The sequence below is a fragment of the Bubalus kerabau genome, chromosome 8 (genome assembly GCF_029407905.1).
Source record: "Bubalus kerabau isolate K-KA32 ecotype Philippines breed swamp buffalo chromosome 8, PCC_UOA_SB_1v2, whole genome shotgun sequence".
NCBI classification, from domain to species: domain Eukaryota; kingdom Metazoa; phylum Chordata; class Mammalia; order Artiodactyla; family Bovidae; genus Bubalus; species Bubalus kerabau.
Genome location: NC_073631.1, coordinates 60,236,054 through 60,264,043, shown reverse-complemented (window position 1 = coordinate 60,264,043; position 27,990 = coordinate 60,236,054). Strand labels below are relative to the sequence as shown.

General features: G+C 37.4%; 1 protein-coding gene across 28 annotated transcripts in view; it reads right to left on the bottom strand.

Moving 5' to 3' along the window:
* IMMP2L (inner mitochondrial membrane peptidase subunit 2) overlaps positions 1-27,990 on the bottom strand; it is a 984,232-nt gene that overhangs the window by 721,987 nt on the left and 234,255 nt on the right. Inside the window, exon 5 of one of the 28 annotated variants that reach the window (XM_055590378.1) lies at positions 17,762-17,922. The exons of the other annotated variants lie outside the window; for them this stretch is intronic. Coding sequence (XP_055446353.1) covers positions 17,904-17,922 — 19 coding nt within the window. The 3' untranslated portion in view covers positions 17,762-17,903. Of the gene's footprint in view, positions 1-17,761; positions 17,923-27,990 lie in introns of those variants that run through there. 28 annotated transcript variants of the gene reach the window in all.

Below are 27,990 nucleotides of genomic sequence, written 5' to 3'. Positions count from 1 at the left end.
GTGCTTCAGTAATGAATGACACTAGGTCAGTTTAAGCAAATGACACACATGAAAAGGTTTCTTAGACTCTTAGAAAAAGGGGGGAAAAAGCCTTCCTTACTAGCCAGCTAATGAAAACATGAGTGCTAGAGCTAACCACTCCTTCCGTAGGAACGTAAGAAACAGAATAACCACTCTGGCTAGAGTAGTCTTCAAAGACATCGTGGAGGAGCTAAGACTTACGCCATGCCCCATGCCTTATTGATAGGCAAGTACCTCAAGAGTGGAAAGGAACTGTACGCAGGTGGAAAGAAAGTAAAAGCTAAAGTGAAAGCGAAGTTGCTCAGTTGTGAACAACTGAAAGGTTGTTGTTGAATCACGCGAAGACACCGGGATTCTTGGCCCCCGGAGGAGAAGAATTCAATCCGGGGCCAGAGAGGAGGCTTGATCGCTCAGAGCTTTTGTGTAATAAAGTTTTATTAAAGTATAAAGGAGATAGAGAAAGCTTCTGACATAGGCATCAGAAGGGGGCAGAAGGAATACCCGCTTGCTAGTGTTAACAATGAAGTTATATAATCCAAAGAATGTCTGGAGGTTGTAAAGACCTCACCAGACCTACTTCCATAATTTACATTTTAAGATAACAGAAGGTTTAATCCAAAGACTGTCAGGCAGGATACATTATTTTTATATAATCCTAAGGAATGTGGAGAAAGAAAAAAAGTTTGTCCTTTCTTCCTCCTTGAGAATTCCAGACCCCTCTCTCCTTGGGGACCCCTAGACTCCTTATCAACCTGCCTAGGAAATGACTCTCTCACAACTCTTTGGGACCCCATGGACTATAGCCCATGAGGTTCCTGCATCCATGGAATTTTCCAGGCAAGAGTACTCTAGTGGGTTGCCGTTTCCTTCTCCAGGGGATCTTCCCAACCCAGGGATTGAACCCAGGTCTCCAGCATTGCAAGCAGACAATTTTACCATCTGAGCCACCAGGGAAGCAAAGCCACGAGCAACAAAGTCAGGTAAGTGTTGAATGTACTCAAAGCACAGGCCAGCCACCCTAATTGAAAGATTGATAGATGAAGATGACATGGCAAAAAGTCAGTAGGAGCAAGAATCTAAAAAACAGTATACATATTTCATTGCATTAAGAGGCAACAAAATAAAATTCTTTGTTGTGATCTAAATGTATCATATAGGGACAAATACAACAACAGAGATAAAAGAAAAAATTCTTCAAAAATTTTAGCAAATAAAACCACTATAGTAGTTCTTATGATTCTTTAAGACTCCATTCTGAACAGGTACAGCTTAGAATATTCCAACTACTAGGGACTTCAACTTAACAAAATTCTTTATAAAGGAGAAGAAAAAATAAGCAAGTGTTTTCAATAGATGATGGAAGAAAGGGAAAATTAAGAAATGAATGAGTATATCTGATAGTATTATCTCATATATTTGTATGCTCAAGTAAGAATTGAGCATATTTATAAGCAATTATAAAGGCACATTCGTAAAGGACCTCACATATACCATCTCTGTCAATTCTCCCAACTTGGTGACAGAAGAATTGTTGCCTCCTCATCCAGGTGTGAAAACTGACTCAAGGGGTTAATTGGACATGGAAGACCCAAATTCTTATTCAGGCCTCAGACCCTAAATTCTTTAGCCACTCCTGAATGTTATCTAGAAGATACATATGATATAAAATTTAACAATATCTAAAGCCACCCTGATCTAAATGATGACTAATAATCAGTGCATCATTATTGATATTTAGAACTATTGTACAAAGAAAGATTCAGCCAAGTTCAATGTGATTTGGCTGAACATAAGATTTACACGTTAAGATCCAACATTAAATATGCAAAGAATGTTACACAACTCCCTGGAAATTGGGGTTTATCACTCAGAGAGACCCTAAATATTTAGCATTTTGAAGACCTAAAAGTAATAAAGCAAAGGAATAAACTAGTAATAAAATATTCAAAGGTCTCAAAATTAAAAGCAAACATTCTTAGTAAAGAGTGTATGAGATTTTATGTAACTCTTTAATTTGGAAATTAAAAAAAAAATCATAGAAATCAACAATTCATCTTTACTCTCTCAAGTCTAATTACCATGGCCTAAAAAGACCATTATAAGGCTGCTGGGAACAGCCTGTCAATCACTGATTTCACAAGGTTAGTAAAAGCTATTTTTTTTTTTTTTTTTGGTCAAACTAAGGAAAATTCAGTCTCTTACAATTCTTTAAGCCTATTAAAAATAAGATTTTTTATGTTTGTGAATTTAACATTTCATTACTTCCTAAATTACTCAGAGTTAAATAAAACTAAAAATGTCAAGAAAGGCTGAATACAATTTAAGTTCCATACATTTGGTTTCTTTTTTAAAAAAGATTATCAAGTAGGCAGTTACACTATAAATATATTCATTTTTTCCAACCTGCCCTTTGATGAGCACCATATTAACTATTTATAGAATATAAATGGTATTTTTAATGCAATCCTTATAACACTATACTTATCCAAGCTACAGAGGGCTAGAGAAATAGAAACCATGTTAGCATGTGATCCTGCAGTTGTGCTTTCCAATATTGGCCAGAAGCTAAAAACTTAAAATGTGTAAGAGGGCCACAGGTGCCAGGAGAGGACCTTTAAGGGGCCTGAGTATCAGTGGAATTGAAAAGCAGATGGATTCTGCCCACAAAGCAGATGGCAGCCTTGCCCCAGGCTGCCTGGTTAATACAGATGTGAAAGCTGAAAGGGTACTTGGGTTCCTTACAAAGGCCAACAGAGAGTTTGAGTACACAAATAAAATTTCAAATTGAGTTGAAATCTGGTAGTAGGTTGAAATCTGGTAGTAACAGATAGCAGCTATAGACAGATCTCTGAAGGAAGCAGAGAAAGGGAGATATGTGAACACACTCTTAATGAAAACATTTCATTACAAAAGTTATCACCAAGAAGCCTCAGATCAGACATGAAACAACAGCAGCCTTCAGCAGGACTAAACCTCAACCAAAAAATTCATTGTAGGACACTGGTATGGCTCAGATCAAACCAAAGATCAGTTTCCTAGTTCTGATATGTGGCAAACTTGAAGATAGCACTTAGAGACAATAATCCACAGATACTGGTTCTAGGAACTCCATAGATAACATGATGCAGCACAATTAGTTCTCTGTATTCACAAATGGACCCATGGATATGGAGGACTGACTATACCTATAACACAATTAAAATTTCTCTTAGTTAACATTGCTGTTGTTGTTTAGCTGCTAAGTCATGTCCAACTCTTTGTGACCCCATGGACTGAATGTAGCCTGCCAGGTTCCTCTGTTCATGGGATTTCCCAGGCAAGAATACTGGAGTGGGTTGCCATTAATTAATAGATTCTTTTAAAATATTTTAGTTACTAAACTAGAACTATGAAACTATTATTTACATTTCAAGTGTGGAAATAATTCTTTCAAATCTACTACAGAGCAAATATATTCTCTGTTTTTCACAAGATTCAGTGTTATTGCAGACTGTACTGAATAACTCTAAGATTAGTTGGCTAGTCAGCCAGAAGTTAGCCATCTATAGCAACTATTTCTTTGTATCATTATTTTAAATTTTTCCCACACATTGTGGTAACTGAAGAAGAAAATATCCCTCTCCCATGCCATCATAGTAATCAAAACATCACCATGTGCCTTAAGGTAAAAGATTCCATTAGACTTTAAGAGTCTGAGTAGAAGCTACCAAATCTGTCTGTGGGAGAGCAAGGCTGAGGGCATCCTGACACTTTCAGGACTTTGTGAGGAATCATTTGTAATCATATCACACTCAACAGGTTGCTGAGACCATCCTTTTTTCACCCTCACAGCATCCAGAGAACTGTTCAGCAGTATCAAGCCATGACCCTGATGTTTTATAGCATAAAGACCATAGTTTAAGTCCTCATAAGTGCTAAACGCCATCTCTACACAAGTAGAATATCCTTCTATACTAATGTGCTACATATTACAGACCTCTCCAACATGTTCAAAGGACTTTCCTAGTGGCTCAGTGGTAAAGAATCCGCCTGCCAAGCAGGAGACGCAGGTTCCATCCCTGGGTTGGGAAGATCCACTGCAGAAGGAAATGGCAACCCACTCCAGTAATCTTGCCAGGGAAATCCCATGGAGAGAGGAGCCTGGTTGGCTACAGTCCAAGGGGTAGCAAAAGAGCTGGACACAACTGAGTGACTAAGTAACAACAACATGTTCCAAATGTGATACAATGTCATTTCCAAAAGAGTAAAAAATTTACAGAAAAGCAGATTCAAACAGGATTCATTTTGCCTTGTGAGATGGAATGGATTGGCATAGGAGGTTAGGAAGCAGAGTCAGAGGAGAGTTATCAGTGAACCATTAAAATTCTCATAATCTTTCACAGTTATACATTGTCCCAGTGATCAGCCCTCAAGAATGGTCCCATAATCTGGTTCAAGGGTGACTACATTCTACAGGGATAGGTACTATTTTAAGCAAGAGTTTCAGTTCCAGTGCTGATCATTTAAAACCTAAGGTTGCCTAAAAAGCTAAAACAGCATATAGCGTAAAAAAGGACACAGAGTAAAGAAAGGTCAGAATGCTGGCTGAAGATATACCTTCAGGGCCCTCTTTCAGGCAATGCACAAGGCCTACTGGGGAGTAACTAATGACTAATACTTCAGTTCAGTTCAGTCGCTCAGTCGTGTCCGACTCTTTGCGACCCCATGAATTGCAGCACACCAGGCCTCCCTGTCCACCACCAACTCCCGGAGTTCACTCAGACTCACATCCATCAAGTCGGTGATGCCATCCAGCCATCTCATCCTCTGTCGTCCCCTTCTCCTCTTGCCCCCAATCCCTCCCAGCATCAGAGTCTTTTCCAATGAGTCAACTCTTCGCATGAGGTGGCCAAAGTACTGGAGTTTCAGCTTTAGCATCATTCCTTCCAAAGAAATCCCAGGGCTGATCTCCTTCAGAATGGACTGGTTGGATCTCCTTGCAGTCCAAGGGACTCTCAAGAGTCTTCTCCAACACCACACTTCAAAAGCATCAATTCTTCAGTGCTCGGCCTTCTTCATAGTCCAACTCTCGCATCCATACATGACCACTGGAAAAATCATAGCCTTGACTAGACGGACCTTTGTTGGCAAAGTAATGTCTCTGCTTTTCAATATGCTATCTAGGTTGGTCATATCTTTCCTTCCAAGGAGTAAGCGTCTTTTGATTTCATGGCTGCAGTCACCATCCGCAGTGATTTTGGAGCCCAAAAAAATAAAGTCTGACACTGTTTCCACTGTTTCCCCATCAATTTCCCATGAAGTGATGGGACCAGATGCCATGATCTTCGTTTTCTGAATGTTGAGCTTTAAGGTGCAGCATTTTATAGGCAATAACAATGACTCTATAAGAAAATTGCTTCTATTTTTCTATTTCATTTATATTTTTAACTTAATGAAACTCTTTCATAAGCTATTCATTACTGCTTATTTAGTATAAGGCCTCTTTTAAAAAGTACCCCCATCACCACAGCATCCTCCAGCCTGGGAAGGCATCTCGTCAGAAAGAGAGGACATGCTATTGATCCTCAGGTGTAAGACTCCTGGGGCTTCACCAACAGTGCAATCACACCTGGCCTGCGCACTGCTGCAAAGTGGAGAACGTCTGCTCAGGCGGTCATTCCAGGACAGAAGCTAATTCTACACTATGAATCCAAACAGGCCCAGGCCCTCAAACTGCCTTGTCATTCATTCACCTCAGACAATGTCATCACCTATACACATCCACCTTCTCAACCAAATCAGAAACTTAGGAGTCATCTCTGCCTCTCCTTCATCCCACAGTCAGAATTTTTGTTAGCTCTTTTGTCTCTTCACTTGCCTCCAACTGACTGTCTTAGTGTTTACTTAAGCATTTCTAACTCAGGTTATTTAATCAGTTTCCTAACTGGCTTCTCTACCACTGGTTTTATGAGCCAATAATTCATGTCCTAAAACACAGCCAGAGTAATCTTCCTAAAACTTTTAAGCAGTTCCCCATCACCTTCAGATCAAGTTCAAACCCATTAGCACAGCTCACAAGGTCGTTTATGATCTCTTTATTCTCAAGCCTCCTATCTTATCACTGCCGCTTTTCATATGGCACAATACTAAAATATTTGAAGTACTTCGACTGATAATATATCGAGAATAATCCATACTCTCTCAGCAGCAGGTCCCACATTGCTCATTCTCTAGTTTCATTCAGTTTGTAGCCCTCCAGGAAACGTTCTCAGACCTCTCACATTTGACCCATCTATGTAAGGACCCTGAATTACAATTATCACACTATATTGTATTGTTCACATTTTTTCCTCTCGTCCCCTACCCCTGACTAAAAAGGAGAAATGGCCTTATTCATATATGTTTGGAACACATGATACTCTCAATATTTACTGAATAAAAAAATACGTAAATAAACATAGGGATGGGAGGATAGGCAAATCTGTACTTCCTTCAAGAAAAAAAATGGCTACTAAATGTACATGAACTAGGCTACGCTACTCCACCCGAAGAAGAAAATAACAACTAAGAGTTGCCAGAAATTGCATGACATTCCTACTGATTCCACCAAAGTTTTCTGGGGGAGAAGCTATGGAAGGATGCTGGCCTCTAGGTCTGCCTTATCCTTGTATGTCTCCCATCATACCAAATAAGCACCTGTTCAAATTGTGAGACTTTAAGTCAGCACCCAACTGGCTCAGTGTCAACAGATCAAAACCTCTATTGAAAGAAAGGGATTTTAATCAAAATCCTGCTTCATTACATGATTTAATCACTGCACACTGATTAAAAAAAATGACAGTAATTATAAAAAATGTTTTCCATCCATTCTGAGTGCTTCTTGGAAGCTCACAACTGCTCAGATCTCTGATTTGAGATAATGTAGTCAATGTCTTCAATGCAAATATTCTCAACTGGGGGAAAAAAAACTTACAAAAAAAATTTTTTTTTTTCCTTAATGATTTGTCTTTCAGACTGAACTTCTCAGGTGTTTGTAACATATCCTGTAGGTGATAGCCTCAAAAATTCTGCAAATGAAAACTGTAGTCCTAAATCTAAAGCTCAGGGTAACTATGTAACTCTGCCCTAAATCTTTAATTTCAGAAATCCTTTAATATAAACACCTGAATGTGGTTTTAAGTATCCTCTTAGACTCACTCTTCAAACTACAAGAATAATAGGAAAACAATAACAGTTTATTTAATTAACAGGTGTAGAAATATACAGTAATTAGTACAGAAAAATTCATCATGCCTTTTCAAAGCTTCCATAAAACATTTCTAAGACTTTACTTTCATCTTTGCCTTTGAGACTACGTAACTTACCTTAAAATACCTTCAGTTATGATGATATAAATCCCTAATCCTAAAATGCCTGTGTTAAACTGAAAGCATAATATGTCACATTCTTCATTCACTGTACTTACAGTATTTGCCTCCATTTTTGAACCTTATAATTTCTGCAACAGAAAACAATGCCCAGAAATATCCTTGTAGGAATGTAAGATAAAGGCTTCCAATTTGTAGTTCTTCCCGCATAATTAGACCTGAACATGGACACTATGACTCTGGGACTTGATATCTACCAAGCAATTACTAATAAATAAAAAAGTGTCACAGAAATTCCTTTATGCCTGACCCACTAGGATAGTACATGACAAGATAAAAGATTCAAAATAAATATTCACTGAACTCAAATTAACCCCCAGACCCAATAGATGCAGGGTTTTAGTTTACATTGTAAAGATATTCAAACCTGAAGAAAATACAAGCATAACTTTAGCATAATTTTATAATGGATTATGCAGACAGAAATCAGTCAATTTTTCCTCCAAATGAATGAAATGCTAAGGCAGAAGGAGATAACAAAATAATTCTGGGATATAGTCAGATTTGAAACCAAAGGAGAGAAATCTCCAGGTGCCAAAAATGAAGAAGGAACTCAAACTCTGGTTGGTAATAGGAACTGAATCCAAAACTTAAAGCCATGGTTTTTCCAGTAGTCATGTATGGATGTGAGTGTTGGATTATAAAGAAAGCTGAGCACCAAAGAATTGATGCTTTTGAACTGTGGTGTTGAAGAAGACTCTTGAGAGGCCCCCGGACTGCAAGGAGATCCAACCAGTCCATCCTAAAGGAAATCAGTCCTGAATATTCATTGGAAGGACTGATGCTGAAGCTGAAACTCCAATATTTGGCCACCTTATGCAAAGAACTGACTCACTGGAAAAGACCCTGATGCTTAGAAAGATTGAAGGCAGGAGGAGAAGGGGACAACAGAGGATGAGATGGTTGGATGGCATCACTGACTCAGTGGACATGAGTTTGAGCAAATTCCAGGAATTGGTGATGGACAGGGAAGCATGGTATGCTTCAGTCCATGGGGTCACAAAGAATCGGACATGACTGAGTGACTGGACTGAACTGATCCCAATAGAGGCTATTTTAACTTTATAAACCTTATTTTATTACACTTTGTTTTATTATGGGCTTCATTGGTTGCTCAGATGGTAGAGAATCTGCCTGCAATACTGGAGACCTGGGTTCGATCCCTGGATTGGGAAGACACCCTGGAGAAGAGCATGTCAACCCACTCCAGTATTCTTGCCTAGAGAATCCCTATGGACAGAGGAACCTGGGGGGCTACAGTCCATGGGGCCACAAAGAGTTGGACACAACTGAGTGACTAAGCACATAATCCTTTTGCTTTATTTGACTTCCTAGATATTATGTTTTCAACAAACTGAAGGTTTGTGGAAACTCTTTTCAAGAAGTCTACTGGTGCCACTTTTTCCAATAGAATTACATTTTTAATTAAGGTATGTATATTAGCTTTAGTCATAAGGCTATTGGACACTTAACAGACTAACAGTATAATATAAATATAACCTTCCTATGCACTGGGAAATGAAGAAGTTTTTGTGACTTTTAATCTGTAATGTATATAAATCTTCTTTATCTACCTCTATTTAACTTTGCATATCCTTTCTTTACTTCCTTTCCTCTCAACATATTTGTTAGTCTTATTTTCATTGTTTTATTCTCCACTTGGCATCTTGCTTTGGTTTTGTTTTCCAGTTTATGCTTTAGTTAGTTTTGTTCTTAACTGGTAGATATAATTTTTGGTTTCCTTTGTTTGCTGGGTCAATCTATTGTACATTATTTTTGTTGCACTGTTTGGATTTTGCTTATGGGTATATATGTGTATATTCAGTCACACTTTTTATTGTTGTTATAAACCTCTGCCTCAACATTGTGCTTTTGCAGTTCTGTGGAGTTTTCCTTTTTTTCTTCTTCCTTTTTTTTCCTTTTCTTTTTAATTTTAATTTTTAATTTTTTAAACCTATTATTATTTTTTCTACATTTATTTCATTGTTTGCTTTTCCTACTGTTTCTTTCCCCTTACAGTGAATCTTTAATGTACATAAATCTTCTTCATCTACCTCTATTTAACTTTGAATATCTATTCTTTATCTTTTCTTTCTTTCCTTTCTTCTCAATATACTTGTTAGTTTTGTTTTCATTGCTTTATTCCCCACTTGGCACCTTGCTTTAGTATTGTTTTCCAGTTTGTGCTTTAGTTAGTTTTGTTCTTAACTGATAAATATAATTTTTTATTTTTTTTGTTCACTAGGTCAATCTACTGTACTTTATTTTTGTTGGCCTATTTTGATTTTGCTGATGGGTGTATATGTATATGTGTATATTCCATTATTTTAATTATTATTTGCCTGATTTTGTACCTGTCATTGTCTGGGATTCACCTTTGGTTTCTCATTTTTGGGTATTTGTTTTAATACCATAATTCGCTTAATGCCATAACAAATCACTTGTAGAATCATCATTCCTGAACATAGCTCAAACCCTGAGCCTTTGTAGTGGAAGCACTCACTCCAAGACCCTAGACTAACAGAGAACTAACCCTAGGGAGTATCAAAATAGTGAGAACTCACGCAAAGGAAACCACTTGAATACAATACCAGGCATCACCCAACCCTCATCTAAACAACAAACAAAACAAAAATACAAACCCAATCATCAGCAGACAGGATTACCCCCTCACTCAGCCTTGCCCATCAAAGGACAAACAAACATAAAAAAACTCAGCACAAATCTCACCATATAGGAAACTTACACAAACCACTGGACCAACCTTAGGAGGGCAGAAACCAAAAGGAAGAAAGAATTCAACCCTGAAGCCTGGGAAAAGGAGACATCGAACATAATACATTTTTTAAAAAGTAATGAAAACACTGAGAAATACTATACAAATGAAGGAACAAACCAGAAACACAGAAGTCTAAATAAATAAAGAGGAAATAGGCAAACTACCTGAAAAAGAATTCAGAATAATGATAGTAAAGATGACAAAAAACATCGAAAACAAAATGGAAAAAATGCAAGAATCAATTAACAATGACCTAGAAGACTTAAAGAATAAACATACAGAAACAAAGAACACAATTACTGAAATTAAAAATACTCTAGAGGCAATCAGTAGCAGAATATCTGAAGCAGAAAAATGAATCAGTAAGCTGGAAGATAAAATGATGGAAATACCTTGCAAAGAGCAGAATAAAGTAAAAACAATGAAAAGAACTGAGGATAGTCTCAGAGACCTCTGAGACAATATCAAACCCACCAACATTCGAATTATACAGGTCCCAGAAGAAGAAGAGAAAAAGAAAGGGTATGAGAAAATTTTTGAAGAGATTATAGTTGAAAATTTCCCCAACATGGAAAAGTAAATAGTCAATCAAGTTTAAGAGGTGCAAAGAGTCCCATACAGGATAAACTGAAGGAGAAACATGCCAAGACACATACTAATCAAACTCACAAAGACTAAACACAAAGAAAGACTATTAAAAGCAGCAAGGGAAAAGCAACAAGTAACACAGAAGGGAAACCCCATACGCTTAACAGCTGATCTTTCAGCAAAAACTCTGCAGGCCAGAAGGGAATGGCACAATATATTTAAGTACTGAAAGGAAAAAATCTACAACCAAGATTACTGTACCTGGCTAAGATCTCATTCAAAATTGATGGAGACATAAAAACCTTTTCAGACAAGCAAAAGTTAAGAGAATTCAGTGCCACCAAAGCAGCTTTACAACAAATGTTAAAGGGACTTATATAGTCAAGAAATACAAGAGAAGAAAAAAGATCTACAAAATCAACCTCAAACAATTAAGATAATGGCATGCTGCTGCTGCTGCTGCTAAGTCGCTTCAGTCGTGTCCGACTCTGTGCAACCCCATAGACGGCAGCCCACGAGGCTCCCCCGTCCCTGGGATTCTCCAGGCAAGAACACTGGAGTGGGTTGCCATTGCCTTCTCCAAAAGATAATGGCATAGAAACATATATATCAATAACTACTTTAAATGTAAATAGATTAAATGCTCCAACCAAAAGACTGGCTGAATGGATACAAAAACAAGACCCATATATATAAAGACTACAAGAAACCCATTTCTGACCTAAAGACCCATATAGACTGAAAGTGCAGGGATGGAACAATATATTCCATGCAAATGGAAGCAAAAGAAAGCTGGAGTAGCAATCCTCATATCACACAAAATAGAACTGAAAGAATATTACAAGAGATAAGGAAGAGTACTACATAATGATCAAAGGATCAATCCAAGAGGAAGACATAACAATTGTAAATATCTATGCTCCCAACATAGGAAAATCTCAATACATAAGACAAACAAACACTCACAGACAAAAAAGGAGAAACTGACAGTAACACAATTATAGTAGGAGATTTTAACACCCCACTCACACCAATGGACAGATCACCAAAACAAAAAATTAATAAGGAAACACAAGTCTTAAATGATACATTAGATGAGATGAATTTATTGATATCTTCAGGACATTCCATCCAAAGAAAGAATACACTTTCTTCTCAAGTGCACATGGAACATTCTCCAGGATAGACCACATCTTAGTCACAAGTCAAACCTCAGTAAATTTAAGAAAATTGAAATCATATCAAGCATCTTCTCTGACTACACAACTGCAACAAAAAGAACTAAATATCTAGGAATAAACTTACTAAGGAGACAAAAGAACTGTACACAGAAAATTATAAGACACTAATGAAAAAATCAAAGATGACATAAACAGATGGAGAGATATTCCATGTTCTTGGGTAGGAAGAATCAATACTATGAAAATGACTATACCACCAAACACAATCTACAGATTCAATGTGATCCCAATCAAATTAGCAATGACATTTTTCACAGAGCTAGAACAAAAAAATTTCACAATGCATATGGAAACACAAAAGACCCCAAATAGCCAAAGCAGTCTTTTGAAAGAAGAATGGAGCTGGAGGAATCAACCTTCCTGACTTCTGATTATACTATAAAGCCATAGTCATCAAGACAGTATGGTACTGGCACAAAAACAGAAATATAGACCAATGAAACAAGATAGAAAGCCCAGAAATAAACCCATGCACCTATGGGTACTTTATATTTTACAAAGGAGGCAAGAATATACAATGGAGCAAAGAGAGCCTCTTCAATAAATGGTGCTGGGAAAACTGGACATCTACATCTAAAAGAATGAAATTAGAACACTTTCTAACACCATACACAAAGATAAATTCAAAATGGATTAAAGAGTTAAATGTAAGATCAGAAACTATAAAACTCTTAGAGGAAAACATAGGCAGAACACTCGATAACATAAATCAAAGCAAGATCTTCTATGACCCACCTCCTAGAGTAACAGAAATCAAAACAAAAGTAAACAAGTGGGGCCTGATTAAACTTAAAAGCTTTTGCACAGCAAAGGAAACTATAAGCAAGGTGAAAGTACAAGCCTCAGAATGGGAGAAAATAATAGCAAATGAAACAACTGACAAAGGATTAATTTCCAAATATATAAGCAGCTCATACAACTCAATATCAGAAAGACAAACAACCCAATCAAAAAGTGGGAAAAAGACCTAAACAGACATTCCTTCAAAGAAGATGTACAGATGGCTAACAAACACAAGAAAAGATGCTCAACATAGCTCATTACTGGAGAAATGCAAATCAAAACTACAATGAGATATCACCTCACGCCAGTTAAAATGGCCCTCATCAAAAAGTCTACAAACAAAAAATGCTGGAGAAGGTATGGGGAAAAGGGAACACTCTTGCACTGTTGGTGGGAATGCAAATTGATACAGCCACTATGGAAGACTGTATGGAGATTCCTTAAAAAAACTAGGAATAAAACCACCATATGACCCAGCAATCCCACTCCTAGGCATATACCCTGAGGAAACCAAAATTGAAGAAGACACATGTATCCCATTGTCCCATTGCAGGACTATTTACAATAACTAGAACATGGAGGTACCCTAGATGTCCATGGAAAGATGAATGAATGAAGAAGTTGTGGTACATATACACAATGGAATATTACTCAGCCATAAAAACAAACACATTTGAGTCAGTTCTAATGAGATGGATGAACCTAGAACCTAATTTACAGAGCAAAATAAGTCAGAAAGAGAAAGATAAATATCATATTCTAATGCATATGTATGGAATCTAGAAAGATGGTACCAAAGAATTTATGTACAGGGCAGCAGTGGAGAAACAGACATAGAAAATAGACTCATGGGCATCGGGAGAGCAGAGGAGAGGGTGAGATGTATGGAAAGAGTAACATGGAAACTTACATTATCATATGTAAAATAGATAGCCAACGGGAATTTGCTGTATGGCTCAAGAAACTCAAACAGGGGCTCTATATCAGCCTAGAGGGGTGGGATGGGGAGGGAGATGGGAGGGAGGTCCAAAAGGGAGGGGATATATGTATACCTATGGTTGATTTACTTTGAGGTCTGACAGAAAACAACAAAATTCTGTAAAGCAATTATCCTTCAACAAAAGATAAATTAATTTAAAAAAATAGAAAAACTATAAAACTTATCAAACAGCTGATTCTTGTTAACAGACACATGGATTTAAAAAAAAGAAAGAAAACAAAAAACAGAGAGCCCAGAAATAAATCCACACATGTAAGATCAAGTAATTTATGACAAGATGCAAGAATATTCAATGGGAAAAGGACAGTCACAATAAATGGTATTGGGTAAACTGGACAGCCACTTGCAAAAGAATGAAACTAGGCCACCATCTTATACCATATAAAAAAAATCAACTCAACATGGCTTAATGACTTGAATGTAGGACCTGAAACCACAAAACTTCTAGAAGAAAGCATAGGTGGTAAGCTTCATGACAGCAGTCTCGATGATTATTTTAATCTGACTCCAAAACCAAAATCAACAAAAGCATAAATAGACAACTGGGATACCACACAAAAAGGATTCTGTGCAGCAAAGGAAATTTCCATCAACAAAATGAAAGCAACCTACTGAACTGGGAGAAAATATCTGCAAATCATATATCTGATAAGGAGTTAATACCCAAAATACATAGAAAAGTCATACTACACAATAGGAAAAAAAGTGGCAGAGGGTGTGATTAAACTTTTTTTTTCCCCCAAAAAAGCCACACAGCTGGCCAACAAGTTCATGAAAAGGTTCTCAACGTCACTAGTCATCAGGGAAATGCACATCAAAACCACCTTTAACATAGCACCTCACACCATCATAAAATGGCTACTATCAAAGGGACAAGAAATAATGTGTTGAAGATGTGAATTAAAGGGAACCCTTGTGTGCTGTTGGTGGAATGTAACTTACTGCAGCCACTATGAAAGCCAGTGTGAAAATTCCTCAAAATATTAGTAATAGAACTTCTAGATGACCCAGCATTTCTACTTCTGGGGATTTATCCAAATAAAATGAAAGCACTAATTCAAAAAGATATATGTACCCCATGTTTACCACCACATCATTTACAAAACATTTATAAAGATAATCTAATTGTCCGTCAGTGGATACATGGATAAAAGTGAAAGTGAAGTTGCTCAGTCGAGCCTGACTCTTTGCGACCCCATGGACAGTAGCCTGCACCAAGCTCCTCCGTCCATGGGATTTTCTAGGCAAGAGTACTGGAGTGGGTTGCCGTTTCTTTCTCCAACATGGATAAAGATGTGGTATTAATACACATACACGCAGAATACCATTCAGCCATAAAAAAGAATGAAATCCTACCATTTATGACAAACATAGATGGACCTTGATGGGATTATGCTAAGTGAAATAAATTAGAGTAACACAAATACTGTATGTTATTACTTATATGTAGAATCTAAAAAACTAAACAGAGAATGAAAACAACCTCAAAGATACAGAGACTAGATCAGTGGTTGACAGAGTGTTATGTGTATTTGGAGTGGCAGGAGGGAGAGGGGACCAGGGCATATGTTTATTATTAAAAAGAATACTCAGCATCAACAATGACCGGTTTACTAACAAAATGTACTTGTACTTTTAGAAAAGCAATAAAAGGTAAATAAGCTGAAGTTGAAGTACCAAAAAAATAACATATTAAAATTTTTGGAATACTATGAATCTACTGGAACAACTGCTCAGCATTTGGTTGCTTCACCATCTTTTTTCTTTTTAAATCAAATGAGTCTAGAATAATCCTGTCATATAAATGAAAGCATTAATTGAAATTAATATGCAAATTATGGTGCCTGTGTGGGATGTCATTTCATTAATTTCAATTCACTGACATAATTGTGTTCTCTAAATATGAGTTTTGCAAATGCTATCCATAAAGAATGCAATATTTCGAGAATATTATTTTATTAGCACAAAATTCAACAATAGCTTAGTCAAAAGGAAAAAATACTAATCTGAGATTTTAGTCATAAAATAATTTACATGCATATTTATAGATATATATTACTTGAGCTAACTAAGTTTTTTTTTTAATAAATATTTCTTTATTTTTAAAGGAACACCAGTTACTTTAGATTCAGGAATGTAAAATAGAACCATTAAAAAATCTATTATCTTAAAATGATAAATCGTAATTCTTAACATTTTGGTATACTTCACTTCTGTAGTCTTGTATGGAAATAGATACACTTTAAAAAAAATAAAAATATCAAAGAAAGCAAAACAACTATAATTCATATTCTACTTTTTCATTTAATATTATTCTCAGTTCATTTCAGTTCACTCAGTCGTGTCCGACTCTTTGCGACCCCATGAATTGCAACACACCAGGCCTCCCTGTCCATCAGCAACTTCCGGAGTTCACTCAAACTCATGTCCATTGAGTCAGTGATGCCATCCAGCCATCTCATCCTCTGTCATCCCCTTCTCCTCCTGCCCCCAATCCCTCCCAGCATCAGAATCTTTTCCAATGAGTCAACTCTTCGCATGAGGTGGCCAAAGTATTGGAGTTTCAGCTTCAGCATCAGTCCTTCCAATGAACACCCAGGAATGATCTCCTTTAGAATGGACTGGTTGGATCTCCTTGCAGTCCAAGGGACTCCCAAGAGTCTTCTCCAACACCACAGTTCAAAAGCATCAATTCTTCGGCACTCAGCTTTCTTCACAGTCCAACTCTCACATCCATACATGACCACTGGAAAAACCATAGCCTTGACTAGATGGACCTTTGTTGGCAAAGTCATGTCCCTGCTTTTTAATATGCTAACTAGGTTATTCATAACTTTTCTTCCAATTTACCACAATTTATTTTACTAGTGAATAAATTCCAACATCATTTTAAATAAATACACACTGTTAAGCATTTGTACCTACCAGAATATTCTTAACCATTCTGTGATTTTTTTGGTGTTTATGTTTTTGTTTTAATATTTTAGTATTAGGAATCCTTCTGTAATAAAACACTTCATGTAATTAGCTCTCTGATTACTTCCTTAGAAAAAATTCCTTGAGGTGGAATTACTGGATCAAAGGCTGTTAATCTTAATGCATATTATCTAATCCCTTCTACAAAGACTGAATAATCTTACATCCCCACTACAATGATATAATTTCTAGTCCCTTGAACCCCTGCTCATACCAGATATCACTATTCAGCACTGTCAATGTGGTAGGTCCAAATAGCATATCACAGTTGATTCATTTGCATTTCTTTATTATAAAGGTTGAACTCCTTGTAAAATTTTACTCTAGTAATAATCTACTGGAATTTGAATTTAAGCTATAATGTAGTTTTGCCTATAACTGAATTGTGAGCAACAACTGCTATTTATAATTTATTATTGCTTGAAGTCACATACAGTGTGACATGCTGTGCTTAAATTATGTACAGTACTGTTTTTTAAAATTATATTTCATAAAATCTCCCAAAGCAAATCAGAGTAAATGTCTTATCTCCTCACTTCTTTCATTCAGGTTTATACAAATATGAAGAAAATTATACCTAAAGTGTTTTTCACGTATTAGATATTTTAAAAGCAATTAGTCCATCATCGGGCTTCCCTTGTGGCTCAACTGGTAAAGAATTCGCCTGAAATGCCAGAGACCTGGGTTCGATCCCTGGGTTGGGAAGATCCCCTGGAGAATGTACTGGCTACCCACTCCAGTATTCTCGTCAGGAGAATTCCATGGACTGTACAGTCCATGGGGTCGCAGAGTCAGACATGACTGAGCAGCTTTCATGGTCCATCATCACCCCTCAATTAAGAATATTAATTAATATATAATAGTGAGACTATAAAAAAGAGTACATATCCAACAACTGTTAAATTTAATGAAAGTTTTTAAAATTTTTCAAAACCATTAAAATATTTTAAGGAAGACCAAAGGCAAGTAATAAAATAGCTCTTCATTTTAGACAAAGTTACAATAGTTCCAAAACTGTAATATGTAATCTCCCTCCAGAAGGAAAGGTTCCAAGATGGTTCCATTTTCCATTGTCTTCTCTACTGCCAAATAAATTCTCATAGCCATATTTAATTTCCAGTAATATCCCTGTTTCATAAATATGAAATAGCAGAAGTCAAAGGGCAAAGTGTAAAGGGAAACAGAAATAAAGAAGCCAAATGACACCACCTCTCCAAGCTAGATTCCACTTCCATCAATACAGGAGGCTAATCAAGGGCTTCAGCATTATATGTCACTATGATTTTGTGGCAAACACTTCCAACTTACTTTTTGTTTTTAAAGAGAAACAATATTCATTACAAGAGAGTCATTTTCTTTATCATATATCAAACAGAAAAAACTAGATTTACAAAGATGTATAAGATATAACAACCTTGTAAACTTTCACTGGTCTCAGTACCAGGGCGGGGTCAGGGGGAACTATCAAAGAAATTTAGCGGGGAAATTGTGTACTGGATAGCAAAATGACATCACAAATTACTGTTAATATTCTTAAATGTGAAGAGGTAGTCATAGTTTTTTTTTTTTTTTTTTTTTTTTTATTTTATTTTTAAACTTTACATAACTGTATTAGATTTGCCAAATATCAAAATGAATCCGCCACAGGTATACATGTGTTCCCCATCCTGAACCCTCCTCCCTCCTCCCTCCCCATTCCATCCCTCTGGGTCGTCCCAGTGCACCAGCCCCAAGCATCCAGTATCGTGCATCGAACCTGGACTGGCAACTCATTTCATACATGATATTTACATGTTTCAATGCCATTCTCCCAAATCTTCCCACCCTCTCCCTCTCCCACAGAGTCCATAAGACTGTTCTATACATCAGTGTCTCTTTTGCTGTCTCGTACACAGGGTTATTGTTACCATCTTTCTAAATTCCATATATATGCGTTAGTATACTGTATTGGTGTTTTTCTTTCTGGCTTACTTCACTCTGTATAATAGGCTCCAGTTTCATCCACCTCATTAGAACTGATTCAAATGTATTCTTTTTAATGGCTGAATAATACTCCATTGTGTATATGTACCACAGCTTTCTTATCCATTCATCTGCTGATGGACATCTAGGTTGCTTCCATGTCCTGGCTATTATAAACAGTGCTGCGATGAACATTGGGGTACTCGTGTCTCTTTCCCTTCTGGTTTTCTCAGTGTGTATGCCCAGCAGTGGGATTGCTGGATCATAAGGCATGTCTATTTCCAGTTTTTTAAGGAATCTCCACACTGTTCTCCATAGTGGCTGCACTAGTTTGCATTCCCACCAACAGTGTAAGAGGGTTCCCTTTTCTCCACACCCTCTCCAGCATTTATTACTTGTAGACTTTTGGATTGCAGCCATTCTGACTGGTGTGAAATGGTACCTCATAGTGGTTTTGATTTGCATTTCTCTGATAATGAGTGATGTTGAGCATCTTTTCATGTGTTTGTTAGCCATCTGTATGTCTTCTTTGGAGAAATGTCTATTTAGTTCTTTGGCCCATTTTTTGATTGGGTCATTTATTTTTCTGGAGTTGAGCTGTAGGAGTTGCTTGTATATTCTCGAGATTAGTTGTTTGTCAGTTGCTTCATTTGCTATTATCTTCTCCCATTCTGAAGGCTGTCTTTTCACCTTGCTAATAGTTTCCTTTGATGTGCAGAAGCTTTTAAGGTTAATTAGGTCCCATTTGTTTATTTTTGCTTTTATTTCCAATATTCTGGGAGGTGGGTCATAGAGGATCCTGCTGTGATGTATGTCAGAGAGTGTTTTGCCTATGTTCTCCTCTAGGAGTTTTATAGTTTCTGGTCTTACGTTTAGATCTTTAATCCATTTTGAGTTTATTTTTGTGTATGCTGTTAGAAAGTGTTCTAGTTTCATTCTTTTACAAGTGGTTGACCAGAGTTCCCAGCACCACTTGTTAAAGAGATTGTCTTTAATCCATTGTATATTCTTGCCTCCTTTGTCGAAGATAAGGTGTCCATATGTGCGTGGATTTATCTCTGGGCTTTCTATTTTGTTCCATTGATCTATATTTCTGTCTTTGTGCCAGTACCATACTGTCTTGATAACTGTGGCTTTGTAGTAGAGCCTGAAGTCAGGTAGGTTGATTCCTCCAGTTCCATTCTTCTTTCTCAAGATCGCTTTGGCTATTCGAGGTTTTTTGTTTTTCCATACAAATTGTGAAATTATTTGTTCTAGCTCTGTGAAGAATGCTGTTGGTAGCTTGATAGGGATTGCATTGAATCTATAGATTGCTTTGGGTAGTATACTCATTTTCACTACATTGATTCTTCCAATCCATGAACATGGTATATTTCTCCATCTGTTAGTGTCCTCTTTGATTTCTTTCACCAGTGTTTTATAGTTTTCTATATATAGGTCTTTAGATTCTTTAGGTAGATATATTCCTAAGTATTTTATTCTTTCCGTTGCAATGGTGAATGGAATTGTTTCCTTAATTTCTCTTTCTGTTTTCTCATTATTAGTGTATAGGAATGCAAGGGATTTCTGTGTGTTGATTTTATATCCTGCAACTTTACTATAGTCATTGATTAGTTCTAGTAATTTTCTGGTGGAGTCTTTAGGGTTTTCTATGTAGAGGATCATGTCATCTGCAAACAGTGAGAGCTTGACTTCTTCTTTTCCAATTTGGATTCCTTTTATTTCTTTTTCTGCTCTGATTGCTGTGGCCAAAACTTCCAAAACTATGTTGAATAGTAATGGTGAAAGTGGGCACCCTTGTCTTGTTCCTGACTTTAGAGGAAATTCTTTCAATTTTTCACCATTGAGGATAATGTTTGCTGTGGGTTTGTCATATATAGCTTTGATTATGTTGAGGTAGGTTCCTTCTATTCCTGCTTTCTGGAGAGTTTTTATCATAAATGGATGTTGAATTTTGTCAAAGGCTTTCTCTGCATCTATTGAGATAATCATATGGTTTTTATTTTTCAATTTGTTAATGTGGTGTATTACATTGATTGATTTGCGGATATTGAAGAATCCTTGCATCCCTGGGATAAAGCCCACTTGGTCATGGTGTATGATCTTTTTAATGTGTTGTTGGATTCTGATTGCTAGAATTTTGTTAAGGATTTTTGCATCTATGTTCATCAGTGATATTGGCCTGTAGTTTTCTTTTTTTGTGGGATCTTTGTCAGGTTTTGGTATTAGGGTGATGGTGGCCTCATAGAATGAGTTTGGAAGTTTACCATCCTCTGCAATTTTCTGGAAGAGTTTGAGCAGGATAGGTGTTAGCTCTTCTCTAAATTTTTGGTAGAATTCAGCTGTGAAGCCGTCTGGACCTGGGCTTTTGTTTGCTGGAAGATTTTTGATTACAGTTTCAATTTCCGTGCTTGTGATGGGTCTGTTAAGATTTTCTATTTCTTCCTGATCGAGTTTTGGAAAGTTGTACTTTTCTAAGAATTTGTCCATTTCTTCCACGTTGTCCATTTTATTGGCATATAATTGTTGATAGTAGTCTCTTATGATCCTTTGTATTTCTGTGTTGTCTGTTGTGATCTCTCCATTTTCATTTCTAATTTTATTGATTTGATTTTTCTCCCTTTGTTTCTTGATGAGTCTGGCTAATGGTTTGTCGATTTTATTTATCCTTTCAAAGAACCAGCTTTTGGTTTTGTTGATTTTTGCTATGGTCTCTTTTGTTTCTTTTGCATTTATTTCTGCTCTAATTTTTAAGATTTCTTTCCTTCTACTAACCCTGGGGTTCTTCATTTCTTCCTTTTCTAGTTGCTTTAGGTGTAGAGTTAGGTTATTTATTTGACTTTTTTCTTGTTTCTTGAGGTGTGCCTGTATTGCTATGAACTTTCCCCTTAGGACTGCTTTTACCGTGTCCCACAGGTTTTGGGTTGTTGTGTTTTCATTTTCATTCGTTTCTATGCAAATTTTGATTTCTTTTTTGATTTCTTCTGTGATTTGTTGGTTATTCAGCAGCGTGTTGTTCAGCCTCCATATGTTGGATTTTTTAATAGTTTTTCTCCTGTAATTGAGATCTAATCTTACTGCATTGTGGTCAGAAAAGATGCTTGGAATGATTTCTATTTTTTTGAATTTACCAAGGCTAGCTTTATGGCCCAGGATGTGATCTATCCTGGAGAAGGTTCCATGTGCGCTTGAGAAGAAGGTGAAATTCATTGTTTTGGGATGAAATGTCCTATAGATATCAATTAGGTCTAACTGGTCTATTGTATCGTTTAAAGTTTGTGTTTCCTTGTTAATTTTCTGTTTAGTTGATCTATCCATAGGTGTGAGTGGGGTATTAAAGTCTCCCACTATTATTGTGTTATTGTTAATTTCTTCTTTCGTACTTGTTAGCATTTGTCTTACATACTGCGGTGCTCCCGTGTTGGGTGCATATATATTTATAATTGTTATATCTTCTTCTTGGATTGATCCTTTGATCATTATGTAGTGACCATCTTTGTCTCTTTTCACAGTCTTTGTTTTAAAGTCTATTTTATCTGTTATGAGTATTGCTACTCCTGCTTTCTTTTGGTCCCTATTCGCATGGAAAATCTTTTTCCAGCCCTTCACTTTCAGTCTGTATGTGTCCCCTGTTTTGAGGTGGGTCTCTTGTAGACAACATATGCAGGGGTCTTGTTTTTGTATCCATTCAGCCAGTCTTTGTCTTTTGGTTGGGGCATTCAACCCATTTACGTTTAAGGTAATTACTGATAAGTATGACCCCGTTGCCATTTACTTTATTGTTTTGGGTTCGAATTTATACACCATTTTTGTGTTTCCTGTCTAGAGAATATCCTTTAGTATTTGTTGGAGAGCTGGTTTGGTGGTGCAGAATTCTCTCAGCTTTTGCTTGTCTGGAAAGCTTTTGATTTCTCCTTCATACTTGAATGAGATCCTTGCTGGGTACAATAATCTGGGCTGTAGATTATTTTCTTTCATCATTTTAAGTATGTCTTGCCATTCCCTCCTGGCTTGAAGAGTTTCTATTGAAAGATCAGCTGTTATCCTTATGGGAATTCCCTTGTGTGTTATTTGTTGTTTTTCCCTTGCTGCTTTTAATATTTGTTCTTTGTGTTTGATCTTTGTTAATTTGATTACTATGTGTCTTGGGGTGTTTCGCCTTGGGTTTATCCTATTTGGGACTCTCTGGGTTTCTTGGACTTGGGTGATTATTTCCTTCCCCATTTTAGGGAAGTTTTCAACTATTATCTCCTCAAGTATTTTCTCATGGTCTTTCTTTTTGTCTTCTTCTTCTGGGACCCCTATGATTCGAATGTTGTAGCGTTTAATATTGTCCTGGAGGTCTCTGAGATTGTCCTCATTTCTTTTAATTCGTTTTTCTTTTATCCTCTCTGATTCATTTATTTCTACCATTCTATCTTCTAATTCACTAATCCTATCTTCTGCCTCTGTTATTCTACTATTTGTTGCCTCCAGAGTGTTTTTAATTTCACTTATTGCATTATTCATTATATATTGACTCTTTTTTATTTCTTCTAAGTCCTTGTTAAACCTTTCTTGCATCTTCTCAATCCTTGCCTCCAGGCTATTTATCTGTGATTCCATTTTAATTTCAAGATTTTGGATCAATTTCACTATCATTATTCGGAATTCTTTATCAGGTAGATTCCCTATCTCTTCCTCTTTGGTTTGGTTTGGTGGGCATTTATCCTGTTCCTTTATCTGCTGGCTATTCCTCTGTCTCTTCATCTTGTTTAAATTGCTGAGTTTGGGGTGTCCTTTCTGTATTCTGGCAGTTTGTGGAGTTCTCTTTATTGTGGCGTTTCCTCGCTGTGTGTGGGTTTGTACAGGTGGCTTGTCAAGGTTTCCTGGTTAGGGAAGCTTGTGTCGATGTTCTGGTGGATGGAGCTGTATTTCTTCTCTCTGGAGTGTAATGAAATGTCCAGTAATGAGTTATGAGATGTCTGTGGTTTTGGGGTGACTTTGGGCAGCCTGTATCTTGAAGCTCAGGGCTGTGTTCCTTTGTTGCTGGAGAATTTGCTTGTTATGTCTTTCCCTGGAACTTGTTGGCCCTTGTGTGGTGCTTGGTTTCAGTGTCGGTATGGAGGCGTTTGATGAGCTCCTGTCAATTAATGTTCCTTGGAGTCAGGAGTTCCCTGGAGTCAGGGATTGGACTTAAGCCTCCTACTTCCAGTTATCGGTCTTAATTTTACAGTAGTTTCAAAACTTCTCCTTCTATCCAGCACCACTGATAAAACATCTACGTTAAAGATGAAAAGTTTCTCTACTGTGAGGGTCACTCAGAGAGGTTCACAGCGTTACATGGAGAAGAGAAGAGGGAGGAGGGAGTTAGAGGTGACCCAAATGAGATGAGGTGGAATCAATAGTGGAGAGAGTGGGCTAGCCAGTAGTCACTTCCTTATGTGCACTCCACAACTGGACCACTCAGAGATGTTCACGGAGTTATACAGGGAAGAGAAGAAGGAGGCAGGAGACAGAGGTGGCCAGAAGGATAAAAGGGGGAAATGAAAAGGCGGGAGACAGATCCAGCCAGTAATCAGTTCCTTAAGTGTTCTCCACCGTCTGGAACACACAGAAATTCACAGAGTTGGGTAGAGTAGAGAGGGGTTAGGGAGGAGATACAGGTGACCTGGTGGAGAAAATGGAGAGTCCAAAGGGAGAGAGAGCAGTCAAGCCAGTAATCTCGTACACTAGTGAAAAATGGGTCCTGAAGATTGGGTTCTTAAAGGTACAAAATTGGTAACAAATACATAAAAACAAAAATTAGAAATTAGAGTAGAGTTTGGAATTTCAAAAATGCGATGTTAATGAAAAGGAGAAGGAAAAGAAAGAGAGAAAAAACGAACAAAGAAAAACAAACAAGGTCGTGAAAGTAATAAAGAAACTACAGGTACAAAATTGATAACTAATACCAAACAGCAAAAATTAAAAATCCAGAGTAGAGTTTGGAATTTCAAAAATACAACGTTAAAAAAAAAAAAAAAAAAAAAAAAAAAAAAAAAGAAGAAGAAGAAAAATAAAGAGAGAAAACAAACAAACCAACAAAAACAATGTCGCAAAAATTATAAAGAAAATACAGGTACAAAATTGATATCAAATACCAAAAAGCATAAATTAAAAATCTTGAGTAGAGTTTGGAATTGCAGATATACGATGTTATATAAAAGAAGAAGAGAAAGAAACAGAGGAAAAAAAAAAAAAGTCACAGCAATTATGAAAAAAACTATAGGTACAAAATTGATAACATATATCAAAAGGCTAAAATTAAAAATCTAGAGTAGAGTTTGGAATTTCAAAAATGCAATGTTAAAGAAAAGAAGAAAAAGAAAAAAGAAAAAAAAAAAAAAAAAAAAAAAAAAAAACCACGGTCAAAAAATTATAAAATATATATATGAAGTTTGCTGAAGAAGAAAAAAAAAAAAAAAAAAAAAAATAGGGTCTTTTTTTTTTTTTTTGCAAAGTAATAGTTATAAAAGTGAAAATTAAAGGACAATAGAGGACTTAAAAAAATTTTTTTTTTTAATTAAAAAAAAAAAAAGAAAGAAAGAAAGATTGATCGTAAAAATAGTAAAAATATATCTAGGTCTTTCTCTGGTTTTGTTGTGAGTATTGTGGGTTCAGTTCATTTTTGGCAGTTCCTTAGTCCGACTTATATTTCTCAAGATCTATAGGCCCCTTCCTATGTAATCCGTAGTAACCACAGGGTTTTAATCTATGGCCTGTAGCTTCCAAGGCGTTTCCCTCTGTTAGAGCTTCTTCTGTTTGCTGGTCTCTTCAGTGTCTGGTTCCCGCCCTGACACAAAGGGGACGGTGGAGGACCCTATTTTTTTTTTTTTAATTTAGGCTCACTTGTTCAGCCGCGCTGTGGGGAGGGAGGGAGGGATGCTGCAAACAGATAACACTGGCGTGCGCTCGAAGTGCCTCGGCCACACTGGGTCTGCCCCCGCTCACGGCGCGTGTAACCTCCCTGCCCACACTGCTTGGGCTCTAGGTTGTTCCGCCGGGAACAATCAGAGGCCGGCCCTGGACTGAGCTCCCAGGTCCAAGCCGCTCAGGTTCAGGCACTCGGGTAGTCCTCAGAGGCGCAGACTCGGTTGGGCCTGCGTTTTGTGTTCTTCCCAGGTCGAGCAGCTCAGGCGATGAGGTGCTTGGCGGGCGCCAATGCTGCGACTTATCGCCTCCCCGCCACTCGGTTATCTGGGTGTAAAACCGGCGCACCTTCTCAGGCAGATGTTGACTGTCCAGACCCCCAAGAAGTTTTAGTTAGCAAAGAAGCCTGCTTACAGTTTTATAGATAGTGTCTCTCTGGGGCTGCGATTGCCCCCTTCCGGCTCTGGTTGCCTGTCACCGGAGGGGGAGGTCTGCAGCCGGCTATCTCTGTTCAGTCCTTTGTTCTGTGCGCGGGCCTGGCGGTGTCTTAGGTTAGGGCTGGCTTTTCGCGTGGTAGATATCCCACAGTCTGGTTTGCTAGCCCAAATTATTTCGCTCAGATAGCGCTCAGGACATTCGGCCCGATTCTTACTCTAAGGGACACAGCCCGTGCCGCACTTCCCTGCCCAGCCCCCGCTTGCTAATGCTGTGTGCAGGCGTCTGCGCTGCTTCTCCGCTGGGGGAGTTCCCGTAGGGCTCACAATCCGCGATTTTTAATTGTTTATTTTTTTTTTTTCCCCTCCCTTTTATGTTGCCCTCTGTGCTTCCAAAGCTCGGCACAGATTCGGCAGTGAGAGGGTTTCCTGGTGTTTGGAAACTTCTCTCTTTTTAAGACTCCCTTCCCGGGACGGAACTCCGTCCCTCCCTCTTTTGTCTCTTTTTTTGTCTTTTATATTTTTTTCCTACCTCCTTTCGAAGAGTTGGGCTGCTTTTCTGGGTGCCTGATGTCCTCTGCCGGCATTCGGAAGTTGTTTTGTGGAATTTACTCGATGTTTAAATGCTCTTTTGATGAATTTGTGGGGGAGAAAGTGTTCTCCCCGTCCTACTCCTCCGCCATCTTGGCTCCTCCCCCCGAGGTAGTCATAGTTTTATATAGGAGAATGGCTTTACTCTTTTCTGTAAGTATGAATATGTTAAGTATTGGTCTTCAAATGTCTAATCCCAAATTGCTCTATTGAAAACCAAGATTAATTAGGAAGAGTAATATTAATAACAATTAGAGTGGTGAAAATGATAAAAATCATTACCTTGTGTATGTGGGGAGAGGACTAGTATAAATGTTTAAATTAATTAATATTAACTCTAAATAACATGATCATGGCATCCAGTCCCATCACTCCACGGCAAATAGATGGGGAAACAATGGAAACAGTGACAGACTTTTTTCTTGGGCTCCAAAATCACTGCAGATGGTGAATGCAGCCATGAAATTAAAAGACACTTGCCCCTTGGAAGAAAAGCTATGATGAACCTAGACAGCATATTAAAAAGCAGAGAAGTTCTTTTGTCAACAAAGGTCCATTTAGTCAAAGCTATGGTTTTTCCAGTAGTCATGTATGGATGTGAGAGTTGGACCATAAAGAAGGCTGAGTGCTGAAAAATTGATGCTTTTGAACTGTGGTGTTGGAGAAGACTCTTGAGAGTCCCTTGGACTGCAAGAAGATCAAACCAGTCAATCCTGAAGGAAAGCAATCCTGAATATTTACTGGAAGGACTGATGCTGAAGCTGAAGCTCCAATACTTTGGCCACCTGATGCAAAGAACTGACTCATTAGAAAAGGCCCTGATTCTGGGAAAGATTGAAGGCAGAAGGAGAAGGGAATGACAGGGGACAAAATGGTTGGATGGCATCACCGATTCAATGGACATGAGTTTGAGCAAGCTCTGGGAGATGGAGAGGACATGGAAGCCTGGCGTGCTGATGTCCATGGTGTCCCAAAGAGTCGGACATGACTTAGCAATTAAACAACAACAAAAAACTCTAAATACCAAAGTCAAAGTGATATTAAATTATAAATAGACATCTACAGATAATTGTCTTATCAAGGAAAACGACTTAGGAAAATTTTTAAAGGTGATCTCCATACTTTTATTGTTAATTTGCAATTCTTTAATCCTCCTTAATCAGCTGACTAATCAGGTAAGCATTTGGGTACACTATAACATTACAGCTTAAAATTTACCTTTCTGCAATGTATTTCCTATCCCATACAAAACTTATTATGGATATGATCTAAAATTATGTATTTCAAATCTCATATTCCAACAGGTGAATAAACAAAA